The 17,730-nt window shown below is 36.9% G+C and overlaps 2 protein-coding genes across 2 annotated transcripts; one reads left to right on the top strand and one right to left on the bottom strand.

Annotated features, from left to right (window-relative positions):
* The first annotated feature begins 6,561 nt into the window (after window positions 1-6,561).
* On the top strand, window positions 6,562-10,242 carry LOC132185694 (uncharacterized). The gene is made up of 2 exons (XM_059599469.2): window positions 6,562-6,704; window positions 9,561-10,242. Exons 1-2 carry the CDS (start codon window positions 6,683-6,685, stop codon window positions 9,953-9,955), a joined length of 417 nt encoding a protein of 138 aa, XP_059455452.1. The 5' UTR covers window positions 6,562-6,682; the 3' UTR covers window positions 9,956-10,242.
* Window positions 10,243-16,720: 6,478 nt separating this feature from the next.
* Window positions 16,721-17,533, bottom strand: LOC132183585 (uncharacterized). Its single transcript, XM_059596916.2, has 2 exons — window positions 17,454-17,533; window positions 16,721-17,141 (listed from the first exon to the last, which is right to left on the bottom strand). The coding sequence occupies exons 1-2, from the start codon at window positions 17,473-17,475 to the stop codon at window positions 16,843-16,845; spliced, it is 321 nt and encodes a 106-aa protein (XP_059452899.2). The 5' UTR covers window positions 17,476-17,533; the 3' UTR covers window positions 16,721-16,842.
* Between the last annotated feature and the right edge of the window lie 197 nt (window positions 17,534-17,730).

Raw genomic sequence — 17,730 nt, 5'->3', positions numbered from 1 at the left:
TGATATATATATATATATATATATTTCTGACGTGTTAAAAATAGCACGTCAGAAATTTCTAACGTGCTATTTTTAGCATGTCAGGAATCTGACATAAAAAAAAAAAAAAAATGGTGAATATATATAATATAAATAAACCTAATATAAAAAAAATATATATATTTATTTATTTCTGAAACATATAATATATATATATATATTTAAAAGAAATCCTGACGTGCCAAATATGGCACGTCAGGATTTCTTTTATTTTATTTTTTTATTTTTGTCCTCATTATTCTTCTTCTCTCCCTTTCTTAATTAATTCAATCTTCTTCCCTCCCCTTTTTTTTCTCTCTCTGCACGTACGCTTTTATTCTTCTAATTTTTTTTTTTCCTTTTCTTTTTCCTCCCCTAAGTTCCAACACACTGTAGTGTGCACGTACAGTACTTGGCCTGCAATTTTTTTTTTCCTTCTCTCTCTGCACGCTAGCTTCTAGCTATCTTCTTCATTTTAATTTTTTTTTTTTTAATTCCTGACGTGCTGAAACTAGCACGTCAAATATTTCTGACGTGCTAATTTCAGTACGTCAGGAAGCTGTAAAAAAAAAAATTGAAATATATATAATATAAACATATTTTTTATAGATTGCTGACGTGCTAAAAATGGCACGTCAGAAATTTCTGACGTGCCATTTTTAGCACGTCAGAAACCTGATACATTAAAAAAAAATTAAATTGAATTTAAATTTCTTGACGTGCCAAATTTTGACACGTCAGGAAATACTAATGTGTTGAATGTAACACGTCAATAAATATTGACGTGTCGAATTCAACACGTCAAAAAAAAATTTGTTGACGTGCCAGTTTTGGCACGTCAACATTTACTGACGTGGCAAAAAAATGGTACTGTTTGCTACGTCAAAAAATGGCGTTTTTTTTGTAGAGAACCCACACCTTCCGCCTCCACCACCTCCGGAACTAAAATCACCGGCTATGCCCACCAACCACAACACTAGCTCGGACAGCCACTGGCGACGTCCATGGGTAAAAAATTTAGGGCTTTGAAGTTACAAGTTTAAAACGGAATTTCTGAGTATGTGATAGATTACAGATTGTGGGCAACTGGACATGCAATTTTTGGGTGTCTTTTTATCAATTTGCGTTGGTTGAGTTTTTGTAGATTTTAGACATTCGGTTGATACCCAATTTTATGAAGGTTTTGGGAATTTGGGGCATTTGGAATTTTGGGCATTTCGTTTCTTGAACGTTATAGACCTTTCCTCTCCTTTTTTTTTTTTCTTCTTATTTTTCTCTATTTTTCTTCTGATGCTCTGACAGCTCTGTATGGCAAAAAAAAAAAAAAAGAAGAGACTACTTTACATCTTATTTTGCTTTTAACATAAAGTGGTGTGTCTATGTTACAATGTTTGTAATTTGTGTATTTTTAGTTGGTCAAAGACTCAAAATAGTGAGATAGTTGGGTTTGTCGCTTGCTGCAATTCACCAAATGAATTAGGGCTCGTATTGTTATGTTAAAAGCTGAGATTGCTCATGGCAATAAAAATCGTCAACAACTTTTGGATCGTCTTTGAATTATTGGATTGCATATAGTTTTCAATGTTTTATTATCATGGAATATGTTCAACAAAAATTAATAGAACATAGCGATCAATTTACCTTTTCAAAGAGATGCCAAGAGAATATTTGTATGCAAATTGTCATCACACAAGTCCATCTTCCTCTATATTAAAAAACAAATTCAGTGCATTACAGTATAAACAATGGGGACAAGCAGTCTGAAAGCGGAAAGCAATCCATTAACAAATTGGCAAACCAATAAAAGCTCTGCATTTATCAATTTGCAGAAAGAAAAATAAGATATGACCACAATTTTTTATTTACGGTAATGCAGCTAGGTGGCTGAAAAAAAAAAAAAAAAAAAAAAAAAAAAAGAACATCCAAACCATAGTTTAGATTCCACATAACTGTTGCAAATACACTTGGTATTTTTCATATTGAAAAATTAACCCACTCTTATAAGACCTAAAAATCAAACAAAACAACTGAGAAAATTGTAAAAAAACAGATTATCTCAAGAAATATATTATTTCTTTCTATACAAACAAATTAAAAAGCACTCAAGAATCGGAAGAGAGGGAAAATGCGAACCATGTAGCGGGTGAGAGGAAAACCAGTATGGAGAAAGAAAGCTCGAGACAAGGTGAGGATTTTTCCCTTTAATTGTTATGATTTGAGAAGTAAATTTAGGGTTTATATGAGGATTTACACTGTAGTTTAAATTGAGTTGAGTTATATAAGTTTGAAGGTTATGCTTGCTGTTGGACGATTATTATTGGTATCGACTGGGTGTTTAAAAAAAGATTACATTTTTTATCCGTAGTTCACGTTTTTTCTTGCTTAATATTTTAATTTTTTGCCTTTGTTTACAAGTAATTTATTATCTTGTTGATTTTGGTCTTTGGGTTTTTAATTTCCTTGATTAGTTTTTTAGAGTTTATGGTGGAATTTTTTGCAATTCCATACTTTGTGGAGTTGTTAATGGACATATTGCATTGCAGGTTTAAAATGAGACTCTCTCTCACCAAGGACTTTCTCTATGCTCGACCAACTTGTTCGTTCGACAGGAGAGCCTTTCTACCACCAAGGACTTTCTCAATGCTCGTCATTCTTTTTATGCTTATTTATACTGATAGTTGAGACTTTCTCTCACCAGGGACTTTCTCCCACATCATTTGTTCACTCCCATGAAGAAATTGCAATAAAATGAGCCTCAGGGAGTTGAGTGATAGTGCTCCCATTCCTTATCACCATCTTCTCCTTATTGCTACCTTACCTTTTCCCTTCCGCTACACTACACTCTAACCTAATTCCCTCTTTCAAAAGGCTCGCCGACTTCTACTTTGTTGCATTGGTTTGAGATATTGTATTCCAATCTAAAATTTAGTAGTGGTAGCTTGAAAGGAATACACAAAATTTCCCAATTAACTATTTTAGATAACAACATAAAAAATTTATTGTGAATGCTCCTATGGCACTAGCATCAACTTTCTTTAGATTTTTCCTACATGTCAAAAATTAAACTACTTTTTGCTTCCTTATCCAAATAAACTCTACAATAACTTTCTTATTCTTTCCCTACATTAATTAAATATTTTTTAAATTAAATTTTATGGGAAATAGAGAAGAAAAAAAAATCATTTAAATATCGTTTCAAATACATACTAGATGGAAGAGAGAGGAAAGATAAATAATTTTTATATTAAAATAATATTAAGGGAACCAAAAGTGCAAGGTAGCAATTTTGCTTCTCTTAGTGTTCCCTTGGTTTTTGCAACACCAAGAGAGTTTGTTTCAAATAATTTTTTAAGAGTTTTTCCTACACTTAAAAAAAAAAAAAAAAAATAGGGAATAGGGAGCTAAAAAGACTGCAGAGTAGAACCCAAAAGAAGAAAAACACAGAGTTCTTCTCTCCTCCCCCTTTGACTCTCTCTTCCCCCTTCCTTCCCCTAGTAACAATGCTTAGTGTCTTCTCCATAGTCTCTTCTGATTTTCCTTTCTTTTTTTTTTTTGTGGTTTTGTTTTGGATCTAGATCTAGATCTAGTTCTAGTTCTTCATATTCAGACCTACTCGTCTCGGCCAGCTTCTCCGCTTTCCACCGCACTGCGCCGATCAACCAACGAAGTCTTGCATGCCGGAGTATGGTTTTCACGTGCCTAGGCATGTCTTCCTGTGGATGTTTACTATGTTGTGCTCCTCTGTTGCTGCTTATGGTGGGGCTTTTGTTGTTTTTAATTTATAGTTTTTTTTTTTTTTTGCTTTGCTTTTCTTTGATTTTTATTTTTGTTTTTGTTGTCCTGCCCTTTAGGTCGAGCACATGTGTTTTCTCTTGACTTTTGAGCCGAGGAAGAGTAGATTGGTGTGAGGAATTATCTCTCACGTCCGGACAATAAGATTTGGAAAAATTGCTGCCTATGTCTTAGATCTAGTCTGCCTAGAGTAGATTTATTTTTTAACTGAAGTGGTACATGGGTTAGCGGAAGCTGATGTCATAGATAACATTTTTTTTGAAAGAAATACATTTCAATTTCATTGATAATAATCACGAGCATAAAGCTCTTACATCGCAGGAGCACAAAGCCCTGAAAATGCAAATTATAGCCAAAGCTATAAGGATACAACATTACATAAAACCTCCGCAAACCTATGATTAGTTTTCAATTGAAATAACAGATCTGCATAAGACAGACGTAATCCAATGCATAGGTAGCGCAAATTCCTCCTCAACCCAAAAGCCAGGATGAAGTTCACGTCCACAACTCGAAGGTTTGGACTAAAATTCATGTCCGCGACCTAAAAGATCTAGACCAAAGTTCAGTTCACATCTAAGCAGGCAGATTGAGTGGTCAAGCCTTATTACAAAACAAAAGCAAGAAAACCGAAATAAAACGTGGGCGAATCAAAGAGGTAAAGCCTTATTACAAGGAAATAACATGAACGAAAAGCATACAGGGAAAAAACATGAACAAAGACAATACAAGAAAAATAAAACAAACGGGAACAGACACACGCGACATGGATGCCGATTGTGCACTCGCCGGAAACAGACACCGGAAGGGAACGATGAAAGCTCGACGTGGAAAAAGCCTAAAACAGTGGACGGAGGGTGGTTAAACCAATCACTAGCTGGCCGAAAAACCATCGCATCAGAGGACGTTGAAGCTCATCGCTGGAGGGGCACGAGGAAAGACCTAGCATTGGACGGTGGGTGGCAGAGCGGGCGGAGGAGATCGGCGGCGAACACAAAACAAAACAGAGAACCCAGCCAAGGACAAAAGCGGAACAAAGAGGAAAGGGCGGAAGAGAAAGGGTAAGGAGGAGGCAACCTGGGCCAGGGACATCAAGTAAACTACTGGCACCCGGTGTAAGGGCAGGCGAGGGGGAGGAGGGAGGCAACAAACGGCCCTCCCTCGTCCCCTCACCATGGGGGAGGGAGCTTACCTGAGGCTGCGGCGCTAGAGAGAAAGTGAGAAAACCCTAAGGCTAGATAATATTTGATTGTAAGAATTTTCTAATTGTATTTATAACTTTGTAATTTCATAACTTTTGGCTATGTTATATCAGAGCTATATGCTATGTAATGTTAGAGCTGTGATGCTCTTGATCATTTCTCAACGAAATCTAAAAGATTTCCATTAAAAAAGAAAGAAAAAAAGAAATGAGATTTAAGAGAAGATAATATTAGTATTCGTACATAATTAATTCTACATATGGGTCCTAAGTCCTGCCGTCTGTATTGGCCTAAGCGCATACGCTACTTTCATTCATGTACTCACCCAACAAATAATTATGTTTTGCTCTTAATTCTTGCTTGGCCAGTCGATCTAATTTACTCATTCAATTGGGTCGAATTCACAGAGAGAGAGCCAATTGTTTTGACAAGGTGCCCATTCTCTTCATTTCCGTCCATTGCTTTTTTAGTGCACCAAGAACAAATTCGTTTCCGGAAATAATGCAATTTCAGATTCAAAAAAAAAAAAAAAAAAAAAAAACCGAAAACTTCACTTATATACCCTCTTACAAACTTTCGTGCTTTTTGGAAACACTCCTATATTGTTCAAAATCTCTTACTTTTGTATATCCAATTTTTATTTTCTTTCACTTTCTCCATTTTGTGGGATGTAAAATTTCTAAAATACCCTCAATTTTTATTAAATAATAATTTATTATTAAAAAAAAAAAAAACCCCATCGTTTGTGACCCGAGGTGGGTCTTTGTGACCCAACGGAGGGTCTGTGACCCACGATGGGTCACAAGTGACCCTCCAGATCAGGGTTGCCTTGTGACCCAAAGTGGGTCACAAGGTTACCCTCGAAGTGGATCACAAAGTGACCCACTTTGGAACACAAGGTGACCCTCCGGAGGGTCACTTGTGACCCAAGGCGGCACAGATCCTCCGTTGGGTCGTGACCTGCCGAGGTCACTTCTTTTTTTTTTTAATAATAATTTTTTATTTATAATTAAATAAGGGTAATTTAAAATTTTTAAAAATTGTAGGGGTATAAAGGTATTTTAATCATTTTATTGTTTGATTTAACTATAATATCTAACGGTATGGGGCATTTGGAACGAAATGAAAGTTAGATACACTACAGTGAGAAATTTTGAACAGTAGATGAGTATCTCCAAAAGCCGCATAAGTTTGTGAGAGATAAGTGGAGTTTTTTTTTTTAAAAAAAAGAGGATTTTATTTTCTTTTATGGAATCGTTGGGGCCAACTCTGCAAAAGCAGATACTAAAAGTTTGTTAATTTAGAAGATAGAAGGAATCTTGCTTTCTCAAAGCCTATCTATAAGAAGATAGAAGGATAGTCTTGTTCTTATCTTGTGGCCACGCCTATCATGTCGTACGTCATGCACACATGGAAGCCTGACGCAGCCACAGATTCGTCACGATCTTAGCTACAATGGCGGTCATGATTAATGGAACAACAATTATTATTAAGCAATCATATCAGGTAATTTTAGTAGCAAGTAAATTACTACAACAGGGCTGGCGAAGGGTAAAAAGGAAATCCTATATATACGCTTGCACTCTCTTCTCGAACCTCCAGTCTAGCAATACCTCTCATAGCCTATAAGGCTATCGCAAGCAAGAGCCTACTGCCTCGCCTTCCCTTCAATGGCTTTATTTAATCAATTTCGTAAGTGCATGCATCTTCGATCATTCTAACTTATTATTTATGTTTAAATCTAATTTGCTTGTAAGGCATGAGCCTGTACGTCATGCATGAATGGAAACGAAGAAAGAAGAAAGAAGAAAATATATATATCACTACAAAAAAATAGGTATTTTTTGACGTGGCAAACAGTGCATATTTTTTGCCACGTCAGCATTTTCTGACGTGGCAAAAAATGCCACGTCAGAAAATATTTTCTGACGCGCTAAAAAATAGCACGTCAGAAAATTCTGACGCGCCAATTTGGCGCGTCAGAATTTTCTGACGCGCCTAACTCACGCGTCAGAATTTTCTGACGCGCCAGTTTGACGCGTCAGAAATTTCTGACGCGCCAAAACTGGCGCGTCGGCGCGTCAGAAATTTTCTGACGTGCTAAATACTTGCACATCAGAAAAAAAAAAAAAAAAAAAGACCGAAATTTTGAAATTTTTTCCTCTTCTTATTTTCCCTCCGCTTTTTTCATCTTTTTATTCTTCCCCCTCATTTATTTTTCCAACACTGTCTCTCTCCTATCCCTTCGCTTAGTATAGAAATTAAAATCTAATTATCTCTATGTCTTTTTTTTTTTCACTGAAAAACACTATTTAATTGGAGATAAAACAAACAAACATGAAATGAACTTGCCGTTGCATCCAAATAGCTAGGTTTTCTTCTTAATTATATTCATGAATTCTTTCATCTTTTTATTCTTCTCCTTCATACAGAGAGAGAAGGAAAAAAAAATTGCAGGGTACTGTACTTGCACTCTACGGTGTGTTGGAACTTGGGGGAGGAAAAAGAAAAGGAAAAAAAAAAAATTAGAAGAATTGAAGCCTACGTGCAGAGAGAGAGAGAAAAAAAAAAAATGAGGGAGTGAAGAAGAATGAATTAATTAAGAAAGGGAGAGAAGAAAAATAATGAAGACAAAAAAAAAAAAAAAAAAATTTCTGACGCACCATATTTGGCACGTCAGAAATTCCTGACGTGCCAAATATAGCACGTCAGGAATTACTGACGTGCCATATATGGCACGTCAGGAATTATTTTATATATATATATATATATATATATATATATTATATGTTTCAGAAATAAATAAATAAATAAATAATTTTTATATTATGTTTATTTATATTATATATTCACCTTTTCTGACGTGCTAGAATTAACACGTCAGAAATTTCTGACGTGTTAATTTTAGCACGTCAGAAACCTGATATCAAAAAACAAGCGGGATTTTCAACTTTTTCCCTATCTTCTTTCCCTCTTCTTTTTCCTTTATAATTCTATTATATATTCATATTCTTTAATCCTTTTTTCTTTTATTTCCAAACACAGTTCTCTCTCTCCTCTCTCAATCTCCCTAGCCTCTTCTCTCTGTACATCCGGCCACCAGCTTCTAAAGGGAAGAAGAAAAGGAGAAAAATAAGATTGAGGAAGAAGAAGAAAAAGAAAAAAATGGGAGAAGATCAGAAGATCCAGTGAAGCAGCAGAAAAGAAAAGAAAAGAAAAAAAAAAAAAAAAAAAGAAGGAGAAGAGATCGAACCTGCAGCAGAAAAGAAAAGAAAAAAAAAAAAAAAAAAGAAGGAGAAGAGATCGAACGAAGCAGCAGAAAAGAAAAGAAAAAAAGAAAAAAAAGATGGAGAAGATCAGAAGATCCAGAGAAGCAGCAGAAAAGAAAAGAAAAAAAAAAAAAAAAGATGGAGAAGAGATCGAAGCAGCAGAAGAAAGAAAAAAAAAAAAAAAAAGGAGAAGAGAGATTTTATGGTTTGGGTTTTTGATTTTATGGTTTGGGTTTTTGAAAATGAAGGAAAGAAGAGAGAAAAGAGAGTGAAAATGGAGGAAAGAAGAGAGAGAGAGAGAGAGTGAAAATGGAAGAAAGAAGAGAGAGAGAGAGAGAGTGAAAATGGAGGAATCAGGGAGAACTGAGACCGGAGAAGACTACTGTTCCACAAATAAAAAAAATATTTTTAATTAAAAAAAATTCAGAAAAAATTAAAAAAAGAAAAATTAATTTTTTTAATAATTTTAAATTTCCTGACGTGTCACTATTTGACACGTCAGGAAATTTAAAATTATTAAAAAAAAAAAATTTCTTTTTTTTTTTTAATTTTTTTCTGGATTTTTTTATTAAAATTATTTACTGACGTGTCAAAATTTGACACGTCAGAAATTTTCTGACGGGTTAAATTTCAACACGTCAGTAAAATTTCTGACGTGTCACAAGTTAACACGTCAGAAATTTTTCTGACGTGTCACTCTTTAACACGTCAGAAATTTTCCATTTCTGACACCTATAATCTTCACGCGGGAAACACGTCAGGAAGGCCCCGTCAGGAACGTTTTCTGACGTGTCAGACTACCTGACACGTCAGAAAACGTCCGTCAGAAAAAATTTAATTTTTTGTAGTGTATAGTCACTTTCGTTGAACCATCTCTAAAGGTCTTCAAACCATTATGAGTTTTCACGGCCTTAATGGTGGCTTAGCTGCCTCTTATAGCCGCTTGAGGTATATATATATATATATATATATATATATATAGTCACTTTCGTTGAACCATCTCTAAAGGTCTTCAAACCATTATGAGGTTTCACGGCCTTAATGGTGGCTCAGCTGCCTTTTATAGCCAGCTTGAGGTGATTGTTAATGTTTTAAGATAATTATTGGGTGCGCTAGATTCTTTTTGCTATTTATGAAATGTTGATGTGTTGGCATGTAATTGGAATGTGTAAAATAAGAGTTTTACCACATTCTAATTGAAATTAGACTCTTCCGATTTGAATTTGTAAGTCTTCATCATTCTAACTTGTAATTCTTATTGTTGTCGCACTTTCTCTAGGATGTTTGCCACCAGCACTGGCACCAACACCAGCACCAGCACCGGCTTGGACTGACACCAGAAACATCACCGGCGGCAACACCCAAAGCGGCAATGCCACCGGTGGCAATGCCACCAACACCAACTTTACTGCCGTCGACTTCTCCAAAACCAACTTAACCGGCGCCAACACCCAAGGCAGCAACGTTGGCATCGGCAAGTTCACCAGCGGCAAGTTCACTAGCTGCAACTTCACCAACGGCAACACCACCACCCGCTACACTACTGCCGGCAACGCCACCACCGGCGACACCATCGGTGCCACCTTCACCAACGGCAACTTTGCCGGTGCCAGCTTAAACGGCGCCAACACCCAAGGCGGCAACTCCACTGCTGGCAACGTGTTCCATTCATAGTTGGTTAAGCTTCTATTATCAACAAAAAAATCAAATAAGAGATATGTTGCATTTAGAAGTTTGTGCTGTCCACAATAAGGCCAATTATCATATGCATTATAAGGCCAATAATCAGATGCGCGTCTATTTGTAACATAGAAGTTTGTTTTATGAACAATAGGCCTCTAATCAAATATAGGTCATGTTTAGAAGCTTGTATTATCTACAATATGGCCAATTATCAAATATGGTGTGTTGTAAGGCCAATAATCTGATAAGTTGTGCTATTTGTAACACTGAAACTTGTATTGAAACTTGTATTGGAAACGATAAAGCCAATATATATATATATATATAAAAGATCATAGTAGCAATCAAGATCATCGTACTATCCAATAAGAGATTGACACCTCAACTTAGAAAAAAAGTTAAATAAAAAGAAAACCAACAAAAAAACCAAATAAAAGCAAAACACAGATCATACCAATTTACACCTTAAAAAAAAAAAAGCTCTTCATGTATCTTTTACGTTAACCACCCATCATGCCGGCCTCCCCCGCCCAGTCAGTCGACGCTGTTGCCACGCCAGTAAGTTGATTTCTATTTGTCTCTCTTTCCGGTATCATCCGTCAGGTTCATCCGCTCCAGGCCACTCTCTTCATTCTATCAATTAAGCAGTACCCTATGGCCGTTTTGGTTTAAGTTCGTTGCGGTGGGCATGGGTATCACAAAATTGAGGAGATCCCATAGTTGGGCATTAATGCATTGGTGGTTGGGTTGATCGAAAAACATGAATTTTTTTCCTTTTGGCCTTGTAGTGAAACTGGAAAGCTTAGATGAAGGAAACAAATTGAGCTTTTGACAAGGGTGGGTTCGTGCAATTTGGGTTTGGCTGGTTTGGGTCGATGTTTTCTTTTGTTCTCAAGCACAAATCTTAGCAAATTCAGCCTGGGCAGTAGATGATATAAAAAGGACAGCCTATTTGCTTTGCTTCCGGAGAGAGAGAGATGGAGATCAGGATTCGGGGAGAACCGACCTGGAGTCTGCTTCCGGCTGGGTGGTGGCGTGATGGGTGGTTAACGTAAAACGTATATGAAGAGGTTTTTTTTTTTTTTTTTTGTTAATGTGTAAATTGGTATGATCATGTTTTGTTCTTATTTGTTTTTTTTTTTTTTTATAAGTTCAAGTCAGTCTTTTATTGGTGGGCACAAAGGCTTTGGTGTGCCAAGACCTAATATAAGTTATTCTCCTTTAATTATGCCATGACTGATATTGGATTAAAGGATAGGTACCGATAACATCATGGTTGTTGTTGGTGTCGTTAATTTTTTAAGTAAAATTTTTTTTCTTATTTTGACCTTTAGAATTTTTTATATGCAGTCTGTCTCCCTTGAAATTGAACTTCTAATTCTTTCCCTAATTATTCATATCACAAAGAACCTTAATAATATATATATATATATATATATATATATATATATATGAAAAAACGATATTGTAACTCCCCACCTTTTACAAAAAGGCACAAGTTGTGATATTTCATCAACCACGTGACATTACTAGCTATATTAAAGACAATAAAATCTCGTAGCGGAATATATATATATTTTTCCTTTTAAACCATAGGTAACCCTCACCTAACACTTCAGAGCTGCTGTATAAACCAGGAAGCACACAAAAGACATGAAGCATGGGGTTAGTCAGGCACCTCGCTACTTTGACCCCAGTTCCGTGGGTATGTGTTTGCGATTTTAATGAGATCGTGGATATGACGGAAAAAAGAGGTGGGAGTGTACGGGGCAATAGTCAGATGGAACTTTTTAGAAATACTTTGACAGGTTGTGAATTAGATGATATGGGTTTCCGAGGACAAAATTTTGCTTGGCACAATGGGAAAGAAGGAATGAATTTTATTCAAGAGCGGCTAGATCGGGTGATGGCTAATAAGGACTGGTGTGCGCTTTATCCAACAGCAGGTATAACAACGGGAATTACCCTAAATTCTGACCATGTTACGGTTTTGTTAGCAATGCAGGGTCGTGATCGTGGGAGGAATTATTGGAGAGTGTTTAAATACGAAGCTCAATTGGGGAAGGAGAAAGGCTGTCGAGATGTTGTTAAAAAAATCTGGAGGAAGAAATTCCACCATGAAGATAAATGGCAGAATTTTAAGGGAAAAATGGAAAGTTGCTCGACGGGGCTTATGAGGTGGAAGAAGACAGATTTCGGGGTACCTGAGAGAGTATTAAGAGAAAAAACAAGGGCTTTGGAAAACTTGCAGGAAGTGGGTGAAAGTTCAAATATGCCGCAGATGAGTAATCTTCATAAGGAAATTCATTCCCTTCTTGAAAAAGAGGAGGTGAAATGGAGACAAAGATCGAAGGAAACATGGCTTAAAGAGGGATAAAAATACCAAATTTTATCACGCTTGTGCGAATCAAAGAAGAAGGTATAACCATATTGACAGTATAAAAGATGAACAAGGGTATTTGTGGGAGACATAAGAGGTGATTGGTGATGTGTGCCAAATATTGCATATTTAGACCTCTTAATTTACATTTATTAATCATTTAACTGTGTTATATATAATCTGATGTTCTGGGTTAGTTTTGTGTTTTTAGTGTTTTGTAGGTTGTTAGGGGAAAACTATGGGTTTTATGTGGAAGTTGCATTCGAACTTTGAGAAATATTATTGATCATGGAAATATGTTGCTATGAATTTGTGAGTACAGATTTTAAAACCCTAGTGTTTCGTTAATCAATTGGGTTGGCTTTTCTTCAATATTACAACATTCTCTTCACTTCAGAAGAACCTGTGGATGTGGAAAAATGTCTGCGTGGTATAGAATGTGGAGTGACATCTAAAATGAATGACAAGTTGTTGAAGGAGTTTAGTCGGGAAGAAGTCTCAATTGCTATTAATCAAATGGCCCCTATGGCGGGATTTTTCCATGAGCACTGGGAACCCATAGGAGATGAGGTATGTCAAACTGTTTTATCAATTCTGTCTTCTGGAGTTGTAGATTTTGATCTCAATTTTACGTATATTGCTCTTATTCCAAAGGAAAATGTCCCATTGAAAGTGTCTGAGTTTAGACCTATCAGTTTATGCAATGTAATTTACAAAATTGTTGCAAAGGTCCTAGCTAATAGGCTAAAGGTGGTCTTACCTCAGTTGATTTCCCCTTATCAAAGTGTCTTTATTCCGGGGCAGCTAATCACGGATAATATTCTAGCAACCTATGAGACTCTCCATACGATGCATACACGTATGTTGGGGTAAGGAGGGATATATGGCTATTAAATTGGATACTAGTATGGCATATGAAAAGGTGGAATAGAGTTTTTTGAAGGTAAAAATGCGGAGGTTGGGATTTACAAAGAAGTCGATTAATCTATGATGGCTGTGTGAACAGCAAATTATTCAATTTTGATTAATGGCTGTCCAATGAGTAGGATTTTTCCTTTGAGTGGTATATGACAGGGAGATCCCATATCACCCTATCTATTCATGTTGTGTGCAGAAGCTCTCAGCTTCATATTAACTCAGGTGGGCAAAAAGGGATATTTTTTGGGGGTGCCTACATCAAAGAAAGGACCCCGGATTAACCATCTCTTTTTTGCGGATGACATTGTTTTGTAGGGCCGACATGAGACACTGGAATAGAATGACGAAGCTATTGAAAACATATGAAGTAGCGTCGGGGCAAAGATTGAATAAGGAAAAGGCTTTGGTATTTTTTATCTGAAATACTCCTTTGGTGACCAAGCAAAAATTTCTTAAGATTACAGGTATCCCATCTTCACAAAGGTTTGATACTTATCTGGGTTTGCCAACTCTAGTAGGAAAATCAAGAACTGTTGTGTTTCAAAGTATTAAGGACCGGGTGTGGAAGAGGTTGCACGACTGGAAGGTAAAATTATTATCACAGGCAGGGAAGGAGATTTTACTCAAGGTGGTGATACAAGCTATTCCCACATATTGCATGAGTGTCTTCCTTCTTCCCAAATCCCAATGTTCAGAGATCAATTCTATGCTACAGAAGTTTTGGTGGGGCCAAAAAGCAACGGAAAAACGTATTCATTAGATGAGTTGGGGGACATTGGGAGTTGAAAAATCAAGAGGAGAAATGGGTTTTTGGGATCTGACACTTTTTAACCGGGCCCTTCTTGCGAATCAACGTTGGAGGCTTTGGCATACGTAGAATAGTTTGACCGCAAAGATCATGAAGGCCAAATATTATGTTCATAGTTCTATCTTAGAGACAAAGTTGGGGTCTAAACCTTCTTTTGCTTGGAAGAGCATTCAGGGAACTTATGACATACTTAAGGAGGGTCTGATGTGGAGGGTTGGAGATGGGTCAAAAGTCAGAATATGGGGGGGTAAATGGATTCCGTCTCCAAACACTTACATGATCCAATCCCCCCCAAATTTTCTTTGTAATGCTGCACTTGTCAAGGAGTTGATTGACCAAAATACACATAGCTGGAATTTATTTTTGCTTGGCAATATTTTTAGTCCAGATGAAGTCCATTTGGTTAAAAAAATTCCCATTAGCATGACAAACCGGCCAGATGTGCAAATCTGGAGAGGAACCTGAAATGGTGTCTTTTCGGTAAGAAGTGCTTATTATGTGGCCCAAGAAAGGGAGGCCCGCAATCTGCCGGAGTGCTCTTCTAGGAGTAGTGAAAGTGTTATTTGACGAGGTATATGGCAGATGAAAAGTCCAAATAGTGGGAAAAATTTTATGTGGTGAGCCTGTAATAATTTATTACCTACAAGGGACAATCTTGTACGGAGAAAGGTTATCGATGACCCGTTGTGTCCCATTTGTGGGTTAGAACCGGAAACTACTCATCATGTTATTTGGGATTGTGTAGCAGCAAGGGATGTATGGGGAGCTAGTAGAAGGATTTTTCAGAAGAGTATATTCATGGGGAACGATTTCCTTCAAGTGGCAGAGGGTTTGTATTCAAAAGGGACACAGGAGGACTTTGAGGTATTCGTGGAGACAGCAAGGAAAATATGGCAGAGGAGAAATGCATGGATATATGAGGGTATATTCACTCACCCTAATATTATCGTAAAAGAGGCTGGAAGTGCTGTAGATTTTTTTCATGAAGCCACGAAGACGTGTGTCGGGGATTCTATTCCTCGGATTGAAGACAGAAATGTGAAATGGATCAAACCTCCTCTAGGTTCGTACAAATTGAACTGTGATGCAGCTTTGGATCTGATGAAAAGCAGGATGGGATTGGGGGCCATTATACGTGATTCAGGAGTGTGATGAGATGGGGTGAATTAGAACCAACTGCAGCAGAAGCTTTGGCGGCTATTTATGGAATTAGACTATGGAACAAGGTCTTGATAATATTCTTAATGAGAGTGATGCCAAGAAAATCACAGACGCAATTCAGACACGAACAAGGAATGAGAATAGTTTTGGCCAACTAGTGGAAGATATTTTCCTTATGGTTGAGTTGATTCCCAATTGGCAGATTTCCCATGTAAGTAGGGAAGCGAATAAGGCAGCCCATAGTTTAGCTAGGGTGGCAATTAGACAGGTCTTTGATACTACTTGGTGAGAAGATTATCCATCATCAGTGACATTGTTTTGGCAAAGAAATTTGTCTTGTTGATCGTTTGATTAATGAAAGTTCTCGAATTATTTTTAAAATAAAATAAACCTCAATTTAAATAAATATTGACAACTTGTTTTTAAACTTTAAATACACACAAAAGCAGTACTAATTAAACTTATATGTGCCACAAGCATCACTTTTGCAAATATATATATATAGCGACTGGAATTTTATGCACAAAAGAAATTAAAAACAACACAAAAACAACAATAACTTGCATCAAACACATACCATCAACATGTTTCAGATTTCTTCATTTTTTTCATCTAGAACATGCTTCCAAGTAGGTGTACCTATGCCCACAATCAGGGGCGAACCCACGTTATAGAGTGGGGGGTCCCTGGAAAAACAACAAAAAATTTTTTCCCCTAAAGCCCTTTGAAAAAAAAAAATACATGTAATGACCCTTCCAAAATTACCGTTCAAACCCCCAAAAAAATTTCCCCCCTTAAAATGTTTCCCCTTAAAAAAACCCCACTTTGGCCACTTGCCTACTTTAATAATAATAAAAAATATAAGCTTTTATCAACTAAACACATTCCTAGCTAGAAGAGTACGAATGCCAAGGAAATATTACAAAAAAAAAAAAAACTATTATGGGTCCCTAACCTCATGCATGCAGCAGTCTAAAAGAGCCAATTTGCCTATTTCTAAGGGCCAGTTTCCCTAGCAGGTCAGAATAATCCTCAGAGCTTGAAGCAAAATGAAAAATCATAACATTTTGTCGGCAATGAGAGGAGAGAGAGGACAAAATAAAAAGTAAAAAATAAAAAATAAATAAAAGATGGGAGACAATTGTGTGGTGGTGGGAGAGTAGAGGAATAAATAATGAGGGAGGGAGGCGTCCTAGAGGCAAAATAGTAATTTAATATATATATATATATATATATATATATATAATTTGGGAACATGCACCCCCAGGAAAAAATTCCTGTGTCTGTCCCTGCCCACAATATCTCCGGTGTGGACATAGTGTCTAGCGCACCTACTTTATTTCTGACCGCTTAGACTTACGAGCTGACTTGCACTATTGAACAATCCTCTCCCCCTTTAGAATACCCCACATATTAAGCGGACTACTTACGGTCAATACAAGTGTCAATGTCACAAATAGCACAACTTATATGATTATTTCCCTTATTATCGATAATACAACCTTCAATATATATATATATGTTCCAAATAATACAACATATCTGATTATTGGCCTTACAAGACACCATGCATATTTGATAATTGGCCTTGTTGTAGATAATACCAGCTTCTTAAGACAAATGGATCGCGTTGCCGCCGGTGGTGTTGGCACCGTTTAATTTGGCGCCGGCGAAGTTAGCGCCAGTGAAGTTGCTGCCAGTGGCATTGCCGCCGGTGAAGTTGCTGCAAGGGACGTCGCCGCCAGTGGCGTTGCCGCCTTGGGTGTTGGCGCCGTTTAAGTCGGCGTTGGAGAAGTTGCTGTTGGTGAAGGTGGCGCCGATGGCGTTGCCGCCGATGACTTTTCTGGTGTCTGTGCAAGCCGGTGCTGGTGCTAGTGCCGGTGCCCGTGCCCATGCCGGTGGCACACATCCTAGAGAAAGTGCAACACCAATAAGAATTACAAGTTAAAATGATGAAGACTTATAAATTCAAATTGGAAGAGTCTAATTTCAATTAGAATGTGGTAGAACTCTTATTTTACACATTCCAATTACATGCCGACACATCAACATTTCATATATATATATATATATATATATATATATATATATATATATATATAACTCTTTCTTTCTTTTTTCTTCTTCTCCATTCATGCATGACGTACAGACTCATGCCTTACAAGTAAATTAGATTTAAACACAAATAATAAGTTAGAATGATCGAAGATGCATGCACTTACGAAATTGATTAAATAAAGCCATTGAAGGGAAGGCGAGGCAGTAGGCTCTTGCTTGCGATAGGCTTATAGGCTATGAGAGGTATTGCTAGCTTGGAGGCTTGAGAAGAGAGTGCAAGCGTATATATAGGATTTCCTTTTTACCCTTCGCCAGCCCTCTTGTAGTAATTTACTTGCTACTAAAATTATCTGATATGATTGATTAATAATAATTGTTGTTCCATTAATCATGACCGCCATTGTTGCTAGGATGGTGACGAATCTGTGGCTGCGTCAGACT

This window comes from Corylus avellana, chromosome 7 (genome assembly GCF_965113065.1).
Source record: "Corylus avellana chromosome 7, dhCorAvel1.hap1.2, whole genome shotgun sequence".
In the NCBI taxonomy this organism is placed as follows: Eukaryota; Viridiplantae; Streptophyta; class Magnoliopsida; order Fagales; family Betulaceae; genus Corylus; species Corylus avellana.
This window is presented reverse-complemented; position numbering and strand designations above follow the sequence as displayed.